This window comes from Heterodontus francisci, chromosome 22 (assembly GCF_036365525.1).
Source record: "Heterodontus francisci isolate sHetFra1 chromosome 22, sHetFra1.hap1, whole genome shotgun sequence".
Classification (NCBI taxonomy): Eukaryota; Metazoa; Chordata; class Chondrichthyes; order Heterodontiformes; family Heterodontidae; genus Heterodontus; species Heterodontus francisci.
Window position 1 is genome coordinate 76278608 of NC_090392.1, and position 22461 is coordinate 76301068.

The 22461-nt window shown below is 42.0% G+C and overlaps 1 protein-coding gene across 1 annotated transcript in view; it reads right to left on the reverse strand.

The window, feature by feature from the left end:
- Positions 1-7265: 7265 nt before the first annotated feature.
- Positions 7266-22461, reverse strand: part of gkup (glucuronokinase with putative uridyl pyrophosphorylase) — a 38604-nt gene continuing 23408 nt past the window's right edge. The window contains exons 15-22 of the mRNA XM_068054081.1: positions 22205-22297; positions 21042-21102; positions 16607-16720; positions 15180-15237; positions 12862-12930; positions 11138-11201; positions 10402-10473; positions 7266-9828 (exon numbers count right to left, since the gene is read on the reverse strand). Coding sequence (XP_067910182.1) covers positions 9760-9828; positions 10402-10473; positions 11138-11201; positions 12862-12930; positions 15180-15237; positions 16607-16720; positions 21042-21102; positions 22205-22297 — 600 coding nt within the window. The 3' untranslated portion in view covers positions 7266-9759. The remainder of the gene's footprint in view (positions 9829-10401; positions 10474-11137; positions 11202-12861; positions 12931-15179; positions 15238-16606; positions 16721-21041; positions 21103-22204; positions 22298-22461) is intronic.

The window sequence follows — 22461 nt, forward strand, 5'->3', positions numbered from 1 at the left end:
AACATGCCGGCAGGCCTGCAATCACTGGGCCCTTGGTTTCTACTACGTAGAACATCTGTGACGTCCAGAATGACTGGTTGTATTTGCATTCTAGCACGATGGATCTTAAACATGGAATTCCCGACCCTTTATATACTGATAGCTTCACTGTAGTGAGCATTGCCAAGGCCTTCCACTTTTGTGCATATATTGCTTACAGAATTCTCAGAGACAGTACATTAGCACTTGTCGCTGTGCCTGTTTTTGCCGATAGCGAATGTTTACTGACTTTCTGAGGATGATCTGAATAAATGGCAAATACTTCTGGTGGTGCAATGGCATCTATGTGTTCTGTGACATGGATGGTGTGGAATGTTTGTTCACCGTGCCTTGCAGCATCTTGATTATCATCATCGTCAGTTTTGTCTGCAACCTTGTATATTCTTTGCCTATGGGATCTGATATGGTCTTTGTTGCTTCTCAAAGGAATTGCCTGTTTATGGTCTGCATGAGCCTTTGCATGACTGCTCCTTCGGCCTCTGCTCTTTTGTAATACTGGTATCAGTGACCCTTTGTGCCAAAACGCCTTGCAGAAATCATGAAATTCTGGGCAGCCTTTTGGTACATGTAGACGGCTGCACCTTCTACATGTCTTCCTGGGTCTGTCTAATCTGCTCAATGTGTCGACAGTTAGCGTAGCACACAAGACATGCAAGCTTTGTCGGCCTGCAATGATCGCCTCAAACTTAGATCCGTCTTTGAGTAGCTCATCGTAGATGCAAGCTCTACTTCGGCGATTCTCTCTGCCATCTCTGCTTCTGAAAAATTGCAGTAGACAACCTTTTCTCTGCATCGAGTGATAAAATGGTCGATGGATTCCTTAGGCTGTTGATTTTTTTTTAAATCATTCATGGGACATAGAGGTTGCAGGCTAGGCCAGCATTTATTGCCCATCCCTAATTGCCCTTGAGAAGGTAGTGGTGAGCTGCCTTCTTGAACCGCTGCAGTCCATTTGGGGTAAGTACACCCACAGTGCTGTTAGAAAGAGAGTTCCAGGATTTTGACACAGCAACAGTGAAGGAACAGCGATATAGTTCCAAGTCAGGATGGTGTGTGGCTTGGAGGTTTAACTTGCAGATGGTGGTGTTCCCATGCATCTGCTGCTCTTGTTACAACATAAACTGCAAGTGATAGATACGGAAGTTCATGTTGACCCTTAACTGGTCTTCCAAAGTTGTCCAAATCTTCTAGGGATCTTTTTGGTCTTCTTCCATGAGACTGGATGTGTCGGGCCTATGTAAATCTTCATTTCCAATAGCTAAATGAATCTTTATTGCCTGCTTGTCTGGTTTGGACAAGTAGACAAACCATAGCTTGCTGCATTGCTTAAATAGATTAAACGAAGAGTAGGTCAGCCACCTTCCAATTTAAGCTTGGGAGATTTATAACATTTTTGCAAAAATTCCTGGACCTTTCTTCCTCTCTGTCGTTTAAAGGAATACTCCTGTTGTTTTACTGATCAGGATTTTGAATACTTTAAATACATTGAAATGCTTCAGTTGCTCGTAGTTCCTCTATTCACCACAGCTTGTTACACTGCTGCTGCAGCACTTGGGATGAGTGGTGCTGTTGCTGCTTGCACATGTGTTTCTGAGGCTCTGTCCATGAAGCTGGGTCAGGCAGGAATACACTACGATGCTCCACAAAGTAAATAATGGTGCCGAAGACTTTTCCAGCCTTCTTCAACTCTTGATTTTGCCTGTCATTTTCGTGACCTTACTCAGCCCGATTTTGCAACGTTTCTCAGTTTGCGGTTCTCCCTTGCCCCGCAATTGAGTCAGTGGCCCGTGTCCCAGCTACTCTCCTTGCTTGACTGAGTACTGTCCAGCACTACACCTCTTACTGCGCTGTTCCTGCCTGTTAAACTCAGGCTGTCTGTGCGCTCCGATCTCCAGTCAGAGACCCACACAGTCTGCATTGACCGAGTGGTTTACAACTTTGGATGTTTTCCTGTTTACCATCTTCTTCCATCAACCCTGGCACCATGTTGTGTATGGTGTGCTTGAAAATGAATGAGGTACAAGTCAGGAGTGTGATGGAATACTCTCCAATTGCCTGGATGAATGCAGCTCCAACAATGCTCAAGAAGCTCAACACCATCCAGGACAAAGCAGCCTGCTTGATTGGCACCCCATCCACAAACATTCACTCCCTCCACCACCGACGCACAGTGGCAGTAGTGTGTACCATCTAAACGATGCACTGCAGCAACGCACCAAGGTTTCTTAGACAGCACCTTCCAAACCCATGACCTCTACCACCTAGAAGGAAAAGAGCAGTAGATGCATGGGAACACCACCACCTACAAGTTCTCCTCCAAGCCACACACCATCCTGACTTGGAACTATATCGTTGTTCCTTCACTGTCGCTGGGTCAGAATCCTGGAACTCCCTTCCTAACAGCACTGTAGGTGTACCTACCCCATATGGACTGCAACGGTTCAAGAAGGCAGTGCACCACCACCTTCTCAAGGGCAAGTAGGGCTGGGAAGTAAATGCTGGCCTAACCAGTGAGGCCCACATCCCAGAATATTTCAAGAAAAAAATGAAAAGTCCTCCACCACTGGCACCATATTGTGTTTTCTTCTCCTTGTATTCACTTACAAATAAACATCAAGGCACCAAACACGCATAAGGGATTGGTTAACACATAAATACGTAGGTTCATTTATTAAGGAGTTGAAGAGTTGGTAAAGCATTACCAAGTAGAACTTGTACACATGTCTGATCTGGTTGCTCCCTCACAGAAAATTGAGGCAGAGTCTGAGTCACAAGATACAATGCATCATTTTCCTTCTAGTAATGTATACAGAAAACATAACCATATGCACCTAAAGGTGTACCACAACACCAAGAACGGAACAGTGTGAAACAGGCCCAGAGCAGAGCAGTATGAAGCTGGCCTGGAAAGCATCCTCATGAAGAAGGTCAGGAGCAGGCAGGGAATATTGTGAAGCAGGCCTGAAGTGGAGCATTTTGAAGTAGGCCCGGAGCAGAGCATTGTGAAGCAGATCGAGAGCAGAGCAGCGTGAAGCAGGAAGAGAGCAGAGCAGTATGAAGCAGGCCCGGAGTGGAGCAGCGTGAAGCAGGCCAGGACTGGAGCAGCATAAAACAGGCCGTGAGCAGAGAAGCTTGATGAAGGTCAGGAGCAGGCAGGGTGCAGTGTGTTGTAAGCAAGGAGCAGCAACGTGCAGGCCAGGAGCAGGTAGGCAGCATTGTTAATCAGGCCAGGACCAGAGCAAAATGAAGCCCGCCCCAGAGCGCAGCAGCATAGAACAAGCCCAGAGCAGAACAGCGTGGATGAGGCTGGGAACAGAGCGGTGTGTAGAATGTCAGGAGCAGGCCTGGAGCAGAGTGGTGTGAAGCAGGCCATGAGCTGAGCAGTGTGAGGCAAGCCCGAAGCAGAGTGGCGTGAAGAACACCTGGAGTGGAGCTCCGTGAAGCAGGCAGGGAGAAGAGCAGCATGACAAAGGTCAGGAGCAGGCAGGGAGCTTTGTGAAGCTTGTTGAGAGTGCAGCAGTGTGTGGCAGGCTGGGTGTAGAGTGGCTGTAGCAGGCCGAGAACAGAAGAGTGTGAAGCAGGCTGGGAGCTGAGCAGCGTGAAGCAAGCCAGGAGCGAAGCAGAGCAGTGTGAAGCATGCCCGGAGCGGAGGAGCGTAAAGCGTGCTGGGAACAGAGCATCATGAAGCAGGCAGAGAGGGTGCAGAAAAGATTTACAAGAATGGTTCCAGAGATGAGGAACTTCAGTTACGTGGATAGATTGGAGAAGCTAGGACTGTTCTTAAAGATTACCAGGAGATTTAATAGAGGTGTTCAAAATCATGAGTCTGGACAGACTAGATAGAGAGAAACTATTCACGTTGGCAGAAGGATTCAGAACCAGAGGACTCTCATTTAAGATGATTGGCAAAAGAAGCAACGGCGATGGCAACATGAGGAAAAGCTTTTTTATGCAGTAATTGGAATCTGGAATGTACTGCTTGAGAGCATGGTGGAGGTAGATTCAATCGAGGCTTTCCAAAAGGAATTGGATAATTATTTGAAGAGAAAAAAATTTAAGTGCTACGGGGAAATGGCAGAAGAATGGGACTAGGCGCATTGCTTTTGCAGAGAGCTGGCATGGACACGACAGGCCGAATGGCCACCTTCTGTGCTGTAATCATTTTATGATTCTATCTTATATAATGTTTCTGATTCACTTAAAATGTTGATATGGTATTCTTTCTATATCTTTTTTGTTTGAAACGTGTTTTTTATGGTACTCTTTTTACATTTTCTGATTTGCTTGAAAAGTGTTATGGTGTATATTTAGCTGAATTTTTATAAGTTTATGAAATGCTGAGAAGCGATGCAGGATTGTTAATTCAGAAGCAAAGTATGACTGTTGATATTCTTTGGAAAATGTCAGGATGTGATTGTTAAATAATGTGGTTAAGCAAACTGTAATAAGGACAAAAGTAGTCAATCTTTTGACAAACTGAAACATGGTCTGTCTGACACCTTATCCTGAAATAGCAATTACATAGTATTGTAATTTATAACATTAGTTGAAGTTTAAGGAACAAGTCATTATGTTGAAAAGCGAAGTAAAGGTCTATCTATCTGTACCAATGCCTTGGACAAGTAAATGTAGTTACATATCTTGTAAAATGTTTAGAATTTGTTGTGCTAAGAAATGCTATGCAGAATTATGACATTTGCAAAAGCAAGAACGGCTAAAGAACAGGAAAACTTGTGAGGGTCTGTGGACTGAAATGTAAAGAGATTATGACAATAGACTAATTCAATCATGTTAGCTTACTGAACCATCATATGGTCATGGGGGAACAATGATGTAACCCAAATCTAATCATGTTAGTATGACAAGGCACCAGCACCCTGAAAAGGATAAAAGTGAGATGCTTCAAGACACCAGACACCTCAATAGAAGAACAATCAAAGATCAGTCAACAGTGAAGTGACACATGCCACAGTTGATCGGAGCCCTGCAGACCGATGTCCAACTGAACTGACTGTCTTCCACTGCCTTTTTAAGTATCACGCTTTGTACTTACCCTTGAATATCTTAATAAATCTGATGGGCTTCTTTCAGTTCACTTGTACCCAGAGTGGTTTGTGGTTAGTCACAAACGGGTCTTTAGTCCAGATTTATCCGGAAACTTAGAATTACAGTATTCTTTCTATATTTTCTGATTTGCTTGAAAAGTGTTGGGGCTGGATTTGGTTATTGGAGAATCGGAGCAGCTGGGCCGCCACAGAACCCAACGCCGTGATTGCCAGGCCCGATCTTCCCGGCGGCGGGGATGTCCGTGTTGACCTCTCTGCTGCTCTGCGACGGGTCCCTGGTTTAAATATTTAAAATACCTCTCTGCACACATTACCATGTCATCCACCACAATCTTCCCTCCGTTCCTGATCTTCATCGTAGCATGGAGCACTCACGTGCCTTCGCTTCCTGTCCAGGAGAAGCTGATGCACCGAGGAGGAGAAGAGGTCTTCACTACATTCTGAGTATAGATGAGGGGGCAGGGGGGAAAGGGGTCAACTGTGCATTGAGTATAGATGGGGGGGGGGGGGGGGGGAGGGATCAACTCTGCATTGTGTGTAAGGATAAGGGGAGGAAGGGGCAACTCTGCAATATTTTGTGGATATGGGGGGTACGGGGTCACCTGCATTATTTTGAACTATTTGCAGGGCAGTCAGCGTTTTAAAAATGGTACCACCTTGAACGACATCACCAATGCCGGCCCCGCCACTTGATTGGGGCGGAGGGTAGCCACTGTCAAAATGTTAAGTGGCCGCCCACCACGTAATCACGGCGGCATGGCTCCCATGCGGGGTGGACGCCATTTTCTGCACCCCTGCCACTCCTGGCATAGAATCTGCAACAAGCAAAGTGTGTAATGGCATTGAGTCTGTTAAACATCTCATGTAGCTTTGTTTCCCCTTCTCCTAAAGGTGTAAACTCAAGCTGAGGAATGGTCTCACAGGTACCAGACTGGTGACACCTCATTAGAGTAGCATTCTTCAATTGTGAGCCTCGATCGCAAATCATAGAACGTTATGGCACAGGAGGAGATCATTCAGCCCATCGTGTGTGCCGGCCAAAAAACTATGCAACCTAAATCCCACTTTCCAGCTTTTGGTCCATAGCCCTATAGGTTACGGCACTTCAAGTGCATATCTAGGTAGTTTTTAAATGCAATGAAGGTTTCAACCTGTATCACCCTTTCAGGCAGTCAGTTCCAGACCCCCACCACCCTGTGGGTAAAACATTTTCTCCAACTCCTCTCTAATCCTTATACCAATTACACTAAATCTATGCACCCTGATTGTTGACCTCTCTACGAAGGGTAATAGGTCCTTTCCATCCACTCTGACTGGTCCCCTCATTATTTTGCACAACTCAATTAAATCTCAGCTCGACCTCATCTGTTCCAAAGAAAACAACCCCAGCCTACACAATCATTCCTCAGCTATAATTCTCCTTCCTGGCAAAATCTTGTAAATTTCCTTTCTACCCTCTTGTATGATCATATCCTTCCTGTAATGCAATGACCAGAACTGTAGCTGTGGCCTAACCAGTGTTTTATACAGTTCTAGCATAACCTCCCTGCTCTTATACTCTCTGCCTCAGCTAATAAAAGAAAGTATTCCATATGCCTTCCTAACCACCTTATCTACTTGCCTTGCTGCCTTCAGGGATCTGTGGTCAAGCTCTCCAAAATCCCTCTGCTCCTCTATACTTCTCAGTAATTGACCATTCATTGTGCATTCCCTTGCCTTGTTTTCCCTGCCAAATGCATTACCTCATACATCACAAACATCAGCAAACTACTAGACCTTAGGAAGCATCACAGCCAAACCTCAATTCTATTTTGTTTAAGAATGAAATCTGAGGTGGAATTTTCTTTTTACTACTCAGGAACATTGAGGGCAATTGCAAGGCCACCACTTTCAACCTGAAAAACATATGCTCACTCAACAGAGAATGGTATTAAAGCTGCAATCCACTCAGTTGTACATTTCAATACCTCACTGGGAAGTACATTGGGAAAAGCAAGTTTGAACATTTCCTATATTTTACATATCTTCCATTTGCAATGGGATATTAAAAAAAAATTCACATGTGTATTCAGTACCAATGATTCAGTATACAATATTCAGAAATTTATTTGTATATCAGAATTTAACACTATATTTCAAGTATAAAATAATACAAGGCAGCTTTTTGACAGACTATATAAAAAGTTTCAGATAGACTTACTACTTTTCAAGTATTAAAAAATACACTCAAATCCATCATAGAGAAACAAATTCATCAATCAACATGATTGTACCAGATATAGTGATGCATAAGAGAAGACATACTATAAAGATGTACAATATCTTACATTATTAAGATCATATATGAGAGAAATATGCACATAATATCACAGAATTGTCAATGCACTATAGGAATTCTTTTATAAATGTGAAAACCCAGAACACAATGGGGTAGATTTTGACATTTGGGCGATTGATCATTCTGCAGCAAACAGGCCACCATGATTTTTCCTTTTAAATTAGTCAGGCAAGGTGCCAGACAGGCAGGTGATTCAGCTCAATACACTGAAGCCCGAAAGTCAGGCTGGAGCTGTCGGCAGCTAGGCAAGTTGCTTGGTGGTTGGGGGGAAAATCCTGATGATGACTGTGGAAGGTGTGAATCTCGGTGTGACTGCAGTCCATGATTATTTTTGTGAGCCCTATAGCATCACAACTATTGCAATATACTAGAAAATTTTGATTGCCATGTACATGAAGAAAACAGTAGTTGCAACTTTAGAAAAGCCTGATGCCTGTCACACTCTTCTAGATAACACATTTGGAGTCCTGACTAGAGCCTGAATTTAAAACCCATGTTGGTTCACACTCTTGAATTAATTTTGATAGTCTTGGCCTATTCTATAGGAGGCAACTATTAAATGTTTGCTGACATTCCTTTATATACTTGGACGGTTACAATGACGTAGCAGTAGAATTCACAGGTAGATCAACACCAAAAGCTTTTTTTGACAATTTTAAGGTGCTGTCGCAATTATTAGTCTCAAAGGATAAATGGAGCACCCTGTAAAATTTACATTCTATATTAAAACAGAGGCCTTGAAGTGATTTCTAATCTTTGCCATCCAAACCCCATTAGTCTGGATTTTACATTAATACTAACAATGAGGCTGTCAGAAGATCCTTTGCAGACACAGCCAAATTGAATAAAATAACTTAGAGAATATATATCACATCTTAGTTCCTATTACTGCAGACGTTACCTTACCTACAGAAGCTGTCATTTGCAGCAAAACTGGATGTTCTGTGCTGTACTTCAATACAAATGATTTTTGCTGTGACAGGTATTGATTGATACTAGACATAAGAAATAGGAGCAGCAGTAGGCCATAAATCCCCTCTAGCCTTCTCGACTATTCACTAAGATTATGGACAATCTTCTACCTCAATTTCGTATTCCTCACAGCCCCAGATCCCCGAGGTTCAAAAATTTGTAAATTTCAGTTTTGAATATACTCATCGACTGAGCACTCACAACCCTGTGGGGTAGAGAACTGCAAAGATTTACAACCCTCTTAGTGAAGAAATTTCTCCTCATTTCAGTCCTAAATGGCCAACCTCTTATCCTGATACTATGAACCATAATCTTAGACTCCCCAATCAGGCAAAACAATGTCTCAGCACCTATCCTGTCAAGTCCTCTTTGATAGTCCTTGTTTCACTACAGTAGGTCAAATTGGATTTATTAGTCATTATAAACTATCAAATTTGAGACCTGTTGCAGTTCTTTTAAAATAACCACATGATTAACTGCACTCAGTATCTTATATTTGGCATTTGGGAACACCAAATAATACTCAACTATATTATTAGTGACAGAATAAGTGGATGGTACCATCATAAATCCATTCACCCTGGTTGTGTTCAGGATGAATGGAGTGTTAGCGCTTGAGAAAGAGCTGCAGTAAGTTCAACGATGCTCTATCAGATACAGAACACCTACAGAATGTATGCTGAAGACAGTCAGTAGCAGCAGCCAACTTCAAAGTCATTTTTGAAAGGTGACTTTCAGTGGTGATACCACAAGGACATTAATACCTTTCCTGATTTCAGTCAACATTGAGGATGCAGTGTGCCAAGAAGCTGTCACCAACATAAACAATATTTTCAAAACAATCTCATTCAGGGCTGCCATCTAATCTCTGGGTTCAAATGACATTTTTTTCAACCATTTTTGTTGATGTCATTTAAAATCCATTAGATTATAACTTTGTAACTTGTTTTTATGTATCCATTATTGTCTGTACACTCTAGTAGTATATTTAAAATTTGAGTCAGACTAATAAAATTGTACACTGGTTACAGTCAGAACTCCCAACAGTCTTACCATGGCGTATGTTTGTGACATCTCTCAGTTGTCTGGACATTATTCCACAGCAGCATCAGCCAGTTATGAGTACTTAGTCATTGCAGGGTAAGATATTTTCCATAATACCAAATGAATAGCATTTAAATGAATGTACCAATGGTTGTAGTTTTCTTCAGTTTTCTAATTCAAGCCTAAGGGAATCATTTTATTACTGCTTTTGTTCATTTAAACCTATTTTCCTACTAATATTGTTCTTCAATACTATTATCAATAAGTAGAAATTTTCATTTGTCATTTCTTAAATAAAACTCAAGGTTCATATGGAACAACATCGCAGATAACAAACCCAGCTTCCTGGAAAGCTTTCTTTAACTCGACCTAGAAAGAATATGGAAACTCATGTCAGCAATATGTCAAACCCAATTTAAGCAGACTTTAAGTAAAGCAGGATTATAATCAACAGAGAATAATAGCTTGGAATTTGTTGCAAAACTAGCATAGTCAATGGATTATGCTGATACAAACCACCAGTTGTCTCATTGGCATGTAACTGTAGCTCCAGCGACCCGGGTTCGGTTCTGGGTACTGCTTGGGTGGAGTTTGCAAGTTCTCCCTGTGACCGTGTGGGTTTCCGCCGGGTGCTCCGGTTGATAGGTAAATTGGCCATTGTAAATTGCCCCTAGTGTAGGTAGGTGGTAGGAGAATGGTGGGGATGTGGTAGGGAATATAGGATTAATGTAGGATTAGTATAAATGGGTGGTTGTTGGTCGGCACAGACTTGGTGGGCCGAAGGGCCTGTTTCAGTGCTGTAGTTCTAAATAAAATAAAATAAACTGGTGATGCACGCTTGCTTCTAACTGCTTCTCAAAACAAAAGGGACTTCTGTTTATTTCTAACTCATAACTCCAACAACTGATCCATTTCAATGCACAAAGAAATATTTCAACATACCAGATTGTCAGGATCTAGACAGAGTCCAATCACTGCTCCTCCGCTGCCAGGAAGCTTTACCGCGGAGCCAAACTGCCAAAAATGACAGACATACAGGTTTTTTTTTTCCAGAAATTACTGGGCTATGCATCAAGTTTCAAGAAAATCTCACTCAAAGTTAAACAGTCAACTTAACAGAACATGTTAAGTCCGACTGTTAACGAAATCAGAGGTAAATTTTGCAACTTTAAATTTTAATCAGGGATTCATTAGTTCTTAAAATGTTGATCAGTATTCTGCAATCTTGAAATCAATTTTGAAAAGGATGATTTTTTTTTAAACATCTTGAAGCAGTACTTTATTATTGTCCACGAAATCACCAGAAAGCATTCTGAAAGTGAAGCCACAGTAATTTATGTGACTTGACACAAGTATAAAGGGAGTCTTCCATATTTCATTATTCAGTCACATTTTACAATCCACCTCCTTCAGGTTTTTTATACCAATGATTTTTGAAATTTTGAACGATAGTTAGCCAGAATGAAAAAGAAATGGGCCCCAATACGAACTAATTAATTCTTTCACTTCAACTGGGCGTAATGCATTTGTGACTTTATCACTGATTGTTATGCAGCTGACTCTGTACATTGTTTAAATGCTTCATTACACCGGAATTGATGTACTACTTCTATATATATTTAAAACATACAAAATACAGATTTAAAAAGCCCTAAAATAAAACTATTTTGAAGAATACCTTTCTGCCAAGTTGCACCATCCTCAGATTTCCTTGGCCCAAACAAGCATCTGTGTATATGGACCTTAAACAACAGAAAGCATTTATACAGATACTTGGAAATTAAAGTCTTATTATTTAATCCTTTAAGGACATTGGCTGGGATTTTATCCGGGCAACGGGGGTCTCAACCTCCAACAAATGCTCTAGCGAGAAACCTGCGTCGCCCCCTTCTGTGGGAGGCCTGCCACAGCAAGTGCCAATTAAGCACTTAACTGATTAGCAGCAGGCCTTTCACGGGATCAAGGAACCCGGCAACAGAAGTCCCGCCTTCTGAAAGCTGCCGGCCAATCAGAGGTCGGCAGCTTTTTAACTGAGCAGCGCCACCGTGGAAGCGGTGGGTGCTGCCAGTGACACACCCACCCGAGGCCTAGGCGAGGCATTGGACCCAGGCCACAGGTAGATCAGGGCAGAGGGGTCTTGCAGGGTGGGGGGTCATGGGGGAGGGGGTGTATGGAGGTCAGCAGCAAAGGCAGGGGGGTGGCCCTCAGCGCACCCCCCACCCCCTTCCCGATGCCTGGAATTGAGTGCCTTTTAACAAGGGACACCCCAGCCCCGGAGCCAGCAAGCAACCCACATGCTTTTTCTTGCCATGCTCCCTGTGCAGCAACAGGCCCAACTGCCAGTGGAATAATTGCGGCAGCTACAGGATGAGGCCTTAATTGGGCATTAATTGCCCACTTAAGGTCCTCAATTGGCAGCGGGGCCCAGCCCCGGACTTAATTTCGGCAAAGGCGGGAAGATGGCAGGGCTCCTCCCCAATGCACCACCATCCCACCTGATTACATGCTCTCACCACCTCCAAACCCGCCATGGGGGAACAGCATAAAATTCCCCCTATTACTTTTCCCAATCAAAACTAACAATGGAACAAATACTCCCTCCCCCAAATATTTATTATTTTATTAGTTTCTCTTCCCTTGTCCCTGTTTGTACTGAGCTAAGCAAGCTGCCCAATGGCTCCTGTTAGTTACAGTGAATAACTGGATACTAGGAGGTATATGGTGTCGGTGGTCCAGGAATGACTATCCTGACAGTTTTTCCTTCAAATCTGTGGGCAGAACATCTGGAGTTCACTCTGTAGCTTCCAGGAATGAGAGCAGATCAAAACTCATTCTGTGTGGAATTGTGAGCACATAATCATGGCACACCATATAGGATTTCAACAGAGTGCACCATCTCTTGTTAAATGGTGTTACGATACTGCAAACTAAGAGATACTCTTTGTGTATGTTTATCAAACTGTACTATTTAATATGCAATATACCATATAATTCAACAAACAGCAAACTTTAAAAAACGTGCAATAGATAGCAGAAGCCATGCAATATGAAAGTATTATTGATTATTGAAACACGGAGTAATTTTAACCTAACTTGCCAGGCAGGAACCCCACAGGATTGGCTGGAACGCCAGTTTTCCACAATGCCCAATATTGCTGTCCACTAACTTCATTGTTAAATCAGGCAAGATGTAAAACCAGTATTGCAACTTTCCCATCAGTTTCCTAACCAGCGTGTTATGTTTAAGTTGCCTCCATAGACCTGAAGAGTATCAGTTTAAACCTAAAAACAGAAACTTCATTTCATGAGCTGTGATTTTCTGCTCTTTAGAAAGTGAGTTGAGGCCAACTAAACAATATTGGTTTTAAACCCTTTCAATACCAGATTTAAACAAAATCTTACCTTCGTAGCTCAAAATTTCTGTTCATCAGCTCGGAAAGGTCATTCCAATTCCTAGACTCCATGGCTATCCTATCCAAAGGAGAAAAAGAATCCTTTTAACCAAGAGCAGCATGTCTTTTCTGCAAACCTCCAGTCAGGGCAGATATATTCATTAAGCAATAAATCCCCTGGGGGTCTTTTTTTGAGCTCGCTGATGGAACCAACTATTTGAACTACTGCCCTGTGTTTATGACATTTAAATTTTCAAATGGCTAAATGGGTTATAACACTTTTTAAAAGTTTAACTTATTTTTCACTACACAACGTACTTAGTGGGAATTTGGCATGTATGAATTGTGGGAATACAGCCACATACCAAATTACTGTGTCAGCACAATGCAGTTCTATCAGAAAATTCTTTGATGTTGAAACTGAGGGCTAAGTCATTTTCAAACTTCTCCAAATAAAATATATATTTGCTGTATTGGTAGAGGCTTGTATATATAGTGAGGCATAATATCTGCAGTAAGTGTCTACTGAACAAATGGAAATGGGGCAAATCCAACACCTTGCATTTATATGTAGAAGGGAACTTTACTGAGGTGGGGGGGAGGGGCGGGAAATAGGAATAGCTAGGGAATAAATAGCGCATTATGGAATGAGCGAACATTTTTAAAGGTAGAGACAAAAGAGGAGGTTTTTTATATTCTTTCATGGGATGTGCGCATCACTGGCAAGCCAGCATTTGTTGCCCATCCCTAATTGCCCTTGAGAAGGTAGTGGTGAGCTGCCTTCTTGAACCGTTGCAGTCCATCTGGTGTAGGTACACCCAGTATAGGAAGGGAGTTCCAGATTTTTGACCCAGCCACATTGAAGTAATATAGTTCCACGTCAGAATGGTATTTACCTTGGAGGGAAATTTGCAGGTGGTGGTATTCCCTTGTGTTTGCTGCCCTTGTCTTTCTAGCTGGTAGAGGTCACGGGTTTGGAAGGTGCCGTTGAAGGAGGATTGGTGAGTTACTGCAGTGCATCCTGTATATGGTACACACTGCTGTCACTATGTGCGGGTGGTGGAGGGAGTGAATGTTTAAGATGGTGGATGGGGTGCCGATCAAGCGGGCTGCTTTGTCTCGAATGGTGTTGAACTTCTTGAGTATTGCTGTTCATCCAAGCAAGTTGAGAATATTCCATCACACTCCTGACTAGTGCCTTGTAGATGGTGGACAGGCTTTGGGGAGTCAGGAGGTGAGTTACTCGCTGCAAAATTTACAGCCTCTGACCTGCTCTCTTAGCCCCAGTATTTATATGGCTGAAGGGGTTTAGAGAGCTCCAGACAGTTCCAATCTACTGGGGAGCTAGGAGAGATGCACAAAAGGCTGGAACTAGAGAACAGAAGGTATAGGAAGGGTTTACAAAGCTGCAGAAGGTTGCAAAGTTTGGGTGGGTAAGTCAGTGGAGAGCTTTGAAGATGTTTTTTCTACATTAAAGGTACGATATTAATGCAAGCTGTTATTATTGTAATATCTTGAAGAATTGTATGTAGACTTTGGTAGTAAATCTAGGGCTTAACTCCTAGCACCTTATGCACATGCTAGACAAACTGAAAGTAGGACTAGCAAACCCAACTGTTGATAGTTTCTTTATCTCTCTCTCTCTGCTGTTCTGGACTATTATATGGGAAACTTGTCCAGAAAGCAGTAGATATCTTGTACTAACAGATCTTTTTCTACAAATGGAAGAGATATATATTCTTTGGCATCACCTGTGGATGTCAGCATGCTACTGTCCTAAACTGAGTCAAAAACAGCACCATATTTATTATCAACCCATAGAAGGTGAACTGTCTTCTTATCGCTCTGCTGCTGACCAGATAGCCTTTGCCTTAGTCTTGTGGCAATTTTATTTTGCATGACGCTTATTTTTGGATATGTTCTTATTTGAGTAGAATCTTGTGTTTTTCCCTCCATATCAGTGGTTATTAAAGTACTGCAAAAACTGCACATGCTTTGTAGTGTCATCACATTGCTAAAATTATTGAATGTACTAGCTTTGTAGTTTGTGTCTCAAAATTTATAATAGGTAGTACTATCAATCAAAGATACTTCCTCTCTAATTGTCATGCACACTGCAAAAGCATTGCATGGCCAATTTTCGCATTAATTTTCCCAATACTGCAGGTTGAAAAGTGGAAATTTCTTGTTACCTCCCCTCTCTCCATTTATACTTAATGGATGAAAATATGACACAACAGGTTTGAAGTTAACCACATCAAATTACTACGTGTAGAATTTCCATATATAATTACTAAATTTATGCAACTCTTCTCAAAGGTCACTTACTTAGCCAGATCAGTGAGTTCTGCGAAGGTTTTCATTGCTGCCACAACATCAGATTCACCTTAAAATTAAAAAGGACTTACTGTACATTACAATTCATTAGCAAAGAATAATGTTAAAGATAGCACCAATAGTAAAATTGATCCAAACTGCTCGTCAACACTTCCCTAGTGAGAACTAAACTGAAAGAGGTAGAATTAACTCACTTGTGAACAAAGGGGTTCAATGGTGCCCTATGGAGTGGTAGAATGAGGGTTGATGCTCCCAATTTCCCTTAGAATGACCATCCAGCGTGAGGTCTGAGGAAAGTACAAGGAAGCAAAATCCTCAGTGCAGAAGTGTAGGAAAATGGAAGGGCAATGAACCTTGAATAAATTGGAACAGACCTTGAGCACCTTAACAGCCCCCAATAAGAGAGAACTGAAACTCAAATGTCAAAATTTCAGGAGGTGAAATTAAGCACTAAAAAGGGGCTTCCTGCAAACTTCCACCAAACTTATGGTGGGACAGTGGGAAAGTCCTTTGGAAATCAACGCTTTAGATACAGAAAATTAACTTTTATACTAAAGCTATTAAAGAGGATAGCTCAAAAAGATTCTCATATCATGTATACCAAGGCAAGCGAGTGTGGATTCACTGCAAGCAGTCAAAAGGGAGAAGAACATGTTCCTTCAAGTGGCAAACATCTCTATATATTAGAAAGTAGGTCAGTCATTAGCAGTTGTCTCATGCAGTCACCAAGGATTCCTGGAGCTTCCCTTCGGGAGTTAGGGATGACTTTCCCCGAGTTTTTTTCCTAAATTGTCCCACGGTTTTTTTCCTTCCCTTTCCTCTATTACAACAGTGACTACGCTTCAACATTACTTCATTGGCTGTAAAGCACTTTGGAATGTCCTGACGTCATGAAAGTCTTGAAACAAATGCACGTTTTTTTTTCTTTGCCAGCAGATTGCATGAGAGTGAGAGGTTGAGATGATGGTTTGTGGAAGTTACATCATGCCAGGACAGAATGGGCTTGACAACCAGCTGCTCTCTCCCTCTCCTTTCTCATATGTTCGTATGCAAGGTCACCCGAATCATGCCTGACTGTCCACAATTAGTGCTCTACTGGTATTGTCTCTTGTAGGGGCACAATATTTACCTTTGTTGGGATACCCTTTAATTCAAACGAAATTACTGCAAGCATCTGTCCTTGTGCACAATTTGTGATGGGAGCAAATGGCTAACATCTGAAATATAGCATTAGCACCTGCACATCATAACACAGCAGTTCTCCGCAAGTAAATATAAACTGGAATTATACACACCTCGTAATATCACATTTGTTTGTGTATTTCCCAGTGGAATTAAGGCCAATGCTCTGTGGTGTTTGTGTCTAACAAATCAAATTAAAACACTTTAATCTTCTGTCAGTATTAGTCTCTACTAACCATTGAGCCATCTCTGTCGTACATTACTATGAATCTTTCCAGAATCACTTGGATCGCCCATATAAGCAAGCCAGAAGTGTGGTGAACAGCTAATATCCATGATAACATAGCTTCCTACAAAGAGGGAAGAGAAAATAAAATATATTAAGCAGATGAATAATACCTCATCAAACCTGTGATCTCCACCACCTAGAAGGCCAAAGGCAGCAGCTACATGGGTAACAGCATCATTTTCAAGTTCTCCCCCGTCATGCACCATTCCTGACCTGGAATTATATTGTCATTCATTCCTCATTGCTGGGTTAAAAACCTAGCGTTATAGAAGCAACTTCATCACATGGACTTCAGCGGATCAAAACAAAACGTCCACCACCATCTTCTCAAGGGCAACTAAGGATGGGCAATAAATGCTGGCCTTGCGCAGTGATGTCCATGTCCAAAAAATGAATTAAAAAATTAACTTATTGGAATGATTAATAGTCTGGAAATTTTGAAGAAGAACATGATCCCTTTTCCTGCGACTGGACTATTTTTCCACTGCTTTCTACAAGTGCTGCTAGATACGAGAAGGAACGGTGGGACATTCGAAAAGGTTATTCTAGGTGGTGTTATTCTGTGGTGGGAATTGTGTTGTGACAATGAGGATTTATGCTTCATTGATTTGGTCCCAAATATGCTTCCTTTGCAGTTCTTGATGCTTTTGCATGCATACCTGTTACATTACATAGTAATTACAGCACAGAGACGGGCCACTCAGTCCAACAGGTCCATGTTAATTGTTATGCTGTAACCGAGTCTCCTCCCACCCTTCTTCATCTAACCCCATCAACATTTCCTTTCTTCCTCATGTGTTTAACTGGCTTCCCCTTAAATGCATCAATTTTATTCACCTGAACAACTCCTTGTGATATCAAGTTCCACGTTCTAACCATCCTCTTCATGGGCCTGATCTTCCAACTGAAGCCTGTCATCATCTATCTCTCCCCCGGAATATTAATTATTAGCCATTCGAGATAGTGAAACTGTTTAGTAAATGACAGGTGGTTAGAATTCATGAGACAGTGCTACGAGAATACTGTAGGGCACCCCTGACCAATCCAAACATCTGAAGTTGCCTTTCAGCATAACTTGATCAAATTCCAGTTCTGATGTGTGAATCATTATAACATTTAATAATTTTAAATCAAAGATGGTTAGATTTTTGCTAGCCAAGGATATAAGGGATATGAAGGCAGGGCCAGTGGTTGGAGTTAGGATACAGATCTCATGATCTCGTTGAATGGTGTGACAGGCTCTGGGGCTGAATGGCCTACTCCTGTTCCTATGCTCCTATCGCACTCCTCTGCGAAGCAATTGTCATGAGCCATGGGAGAAACACGTATACATTATCTCTATAGTGCCATCCTGATAACTGTCCATGGTTTGAATAAGATGTCAGGTTGCTGCAGCATCAAAGCATCATGACAGTTCTCAGCATACTTTCCATTCACATGCAGCATAGTTCCTTTAGAATTCCTTTCTATTAACATAATGCTAAGGGTTGACAAACAGGGTGTGTACAGCTTAGGGGTGGTTTGAGCGAGATTTATAAAATAATGAAGAGGTTAGATTGTGTTCATAAGGACCAAATATTTCAACTGAATAGTTTTGTGAGGACTTGGGGGTCAGGCTTACAAGTTAGGCAAGGTAGACCCCTTTATGCAAAACATTACAGGAAACCAACATCTTGTACGAGATGATCTCCACCCCAGCCGTGGTTTATATAGGTTTAGCATAATTTCCAGGTTTTGTACTCTATGCCCCATTTATAAAGTCCATATGTTTTATTAACCTGTCCTGCCACCTTCAAAGATTGGTGCATAAACTCTCCCAGGTCTCTCTGTTCTTGCACCCTCTTTAAAATTGCACCATTTAGATTGTCTTTGGCTGTAAAATGCTTTGGGATGTCCTATGGTCATGAAAGGCGACACACAAATCCAAATCTTTCTTTTGTTCTTTTTTGTATTGTCTCTCCTCATTCTTCCTCCCAAAATTTATCACCTCACCCTTTGCATTGAATTGGAAGCTAATTAGCAATTAGGTGTCAGCTCATTTGGTAGAACTCTTGCCTCTGAGTCAGAAGGTTGTGAGTTCACAAATCAAGGCTGATATTCCAGAGCAGAACTGAAGGAGTGCTGCATTATTGGAGGTGCTGTGTCTCGGATAAGTGTAAAACCAAGGCCCCGTCTGCCATCTCACTTGGCCATAAAAGATCCCATGACACTATTCGGAAGAGGAGCAGGGCAGTTTTCACTGGTATCCTGACCAATATTTATCCCTCAATCAATAACACAAAAACAGATTAGCTGGTCATTATCCCACTGCTGTTTGTGGGATCTTGCTGTGTGTAATTTGGCTGCCGTGTTTCCTACATTACAACAGTGACTACATTTCAAAAGTACTTCACTGACTGTAAAGCGCTTTGAGGTCGTTCTGTGGTCGTGAAAGGCACTATATAAAGGTGAGTCTTTCATTTTTGTATTGTCTCTCCTCATTCTTCCTACCAAAACGTATCCCCTTACACTTCTCTGCAGTGAATTTCATCTGCCTTCGGTCTGCCTCTTCCACCTGCCTGCCGATGTCCTCTTGAAGTCATTATTATCACCCTTACAGTTTACTTTTGTGCTAAAAAGGCATTTTAATTATGTGGGATCTTTATCTTTTCTTTCATCTTCATCTTTTGGGCCTCCTTATCTCGAGAGACAATGGATACGTGCCTGGAGGTGGTCAGTGGTTTGTGAAGCAGCGCCTGGAGTGGCTATAGAGGCCAATTCTGGAGTGACAGGCTCTTCCATGATATGTGGGATAGGCAAGGTGAATCAGTAGATCATCTCCCGTCTGTCATTTTCATATGTTCATATATTTCTGAGCATAACTGATTTGCCTGAAAAATCCTGGGAATTCCTGCAACTCTGTAGATGTTTGTAGCTATAATAAACATGTTAATTGATTTGCCTGGGGTCACTGTCAAATTTAATTAATTTTGCAGTCCTAGCAAATCGGACATCAGTCACTTCCTGATGCAAATAGGCACAGCAAATGACTTCAGTGGCAGAAATCTCTCCTGTGTCCCTAGATGGAGTCTTTCTCAAAAATGCGAAGATTTGTGACTTTTTCCACAACTGTGATTGTGGTCCTTGCTCATGTGCTGGTCTGGAGTTCCAGCTGTAGCAATCAGCACACGTCCAACTGAACTGAATGACAAAGTGAGACTGAAGTCACCAATCTTTTGTGCGTCTCAGCTCCTGGGGGTGAATGTTACCGGCCCCTGACGTTGGGAGTCATGGCGGGAGTCCCATATTGCCGGCGGTAGCGAGGCCTCGTGGTGGCGACGGGGGCAGCATTCAAATATGGTAATGAATGTAAATTAATGAATTAATGACTAACCTGCTCCTGCCGGCCATCCCGCTGCGCTATTGAGGTCAGTTGCCGGGACTCCAGCGCCTTCGATTGGTCTAGGGGATGGTGGGAAGGGGTAAAGTTCATAGTTCATTAACTTTGGTGGGGGGAAGTTGGGAGCACAAGCTAAGTTTTTTGTGGGGGGTGGAGGGCAAGTAATAAATTTTAAGGTCATTGGGGGAGGGCGATGGGAGAGGTCCGCTATAACTTTATTCTCTTTTTAGACTCAGGTTGCTTTAAAAATTTAAATTATATTGAAGGGCTGAAAGCCCATTAAAAATGGCGTTGACGCCTGTGCAATGGCGCCGGATGCCATTGCCGGGGACAGAGCGCCCGCCCGTTCACGTCAACGGAGAGGGGGGGGTTGGTCCGCCCTGGCCATGTAAATGAGCTGCTGTGTTTAATATTGCCGCAAAATTCAGGCCCTGGTTGATGAACAATGAGTAATCAGAGAATGACTCAAGGCGGAGATAAATCTAAAGATTAAGATTAGAAACTGGCAGCAAGGAAGAGATGAAGGCGATTTAAAACCAAGTTGCTTCACGTCAGACTAGAACTAGGGGACTAGGGGCCATAAATATAAGAGAGTCACTAATAAATCCAACAGGGAATTCAGAAGAAATCTCCTTACCCAGAGAGTGCTTAAAATGGGGCACTCGCGACCAAAGGGAGTAGCTGAGGTGAATAGCATTCAAGAAGAAGCTAGATAAGCAATGAGGGAAAAAGGAATAAAAGGATATGTCGATAGGGTGAGATGAAGAGGGGTGGGAGGAGGATCATATGGAGCATAAATACCAGCATGGACCAGTTGGGCAGAATGCTCTATTTCTGAGCTGCAAGTACTTTGCAAAATTTAAAGAAGTTAAACACGTTCGTAATGCCAGACATAATGCTTTATCAATGGCAAGTCAAAGATGACTGTAGCCTAAAGGAGTGATTTTACAGTTTCTCTGATGACACATAAACAAATCCTTCCATTTTCAAACAGTCCCCTTACCATAACCCTGTTTCTCCATCAGTTCATTGCTGAAATCCATGTAAACAAGTCCCTCATAAACCTAAATTAAGAAAGAGACCAATGTGACAGACATTTTTTTAAAAAATGCATTCAATCTAACCCTGTGTTATATTCACTGGCACTATAACGTAAACAAAAATGTCTGCAAGTGCTTTAACAGACAAAATATTACTTTTGATCACATTGACTTTTGCTATCAAACGCATCAGCCACTATGCACATAGCAAGATCCCACAAATGACAGTAAGATGAATTACCAATTAACCTGTTTTTGGTGGGGGGTTTTTATTCCTTCACAGGATGTGGGCATTGCTGGCAAAGCCAGTATTTATTGCCCATCACTAATAGCCCCTTGAGAAGTTGGTGCTGAGCTGCATTCTTGGCAACTGAATGGCTTGCTAGGTCATTTCAGAGGGCAGTTAAGAGTTACTTACATTGTTGTGGGTCTGGATTCACATATAGGCCAGACCAGGTAAGGGCAGAGATGTATTTCCCTAAAGGCTATTAGTGAACCAGATGGGTTTTTACAACAATCCAGTAGTTACATGGTCACTATTAATGATACTGGCAAGGTGTTAATTGGGATAAGGGTGTCACCTCGGACATTGGGAGAACCCCTCTAATTTCAATAGCGCTACAGAATATTTAATTTATTCTCTAAATCAGAACAGATGGGCTCAGCGACAATTTAACATTTATGGATCTGTGAAAAGACAGCACTCCCTCAGTACCGCACAGGAGTCCCAGCATAGATTATGTTCTCAAATCCCAGAATGGAGAACAGATTTTTCCTTCTGTTTGCAGAATAAGTGAACATGGCTGATTTGAAAAATAGGCTGATAATGCATCTGATTTGCACCAATTTAACGGTCTATCTCATTTTGTGGTAAGGCATTATTCTGGCCACTTTTATATTAAAAATACCATTAGATTAAAATTAGACAGTAATGACATACTTCAGGCATAATCATAGTTTCCTGTTATTTACACAGCATTTAGCACTCTGTTATCAGCCAGGGTCAGCACTGCCTATTGCCCACTCATTCCACCCCATTGCCACCAATCAAGTTAAACTGGCACCTCTTACATCATTCAAATTTCATTCATTTCAATCCATTGTATTTCTGATATTGGAACTATACCTGGACCACTCGATCCTGAAGTCCTGCTGTAACAACCAACTCTTCGGTCTCTACATTCAGAATAAAGTTTGCCCTGAGTGGCTTTGGCAAATCCTGTCAAAGAAACTAAATTAGTTCAAAGGATTGAAAGAAGGGACTATTACATCTTTATTCCATTAAGGCACTTTTTGACAATATGTGCTTTGTTTTCCTTGTTCCTTCTATATATATGAAAATAGACATTTTATGAAGCAACAGTGTGGCACAGTAGGTTAGTG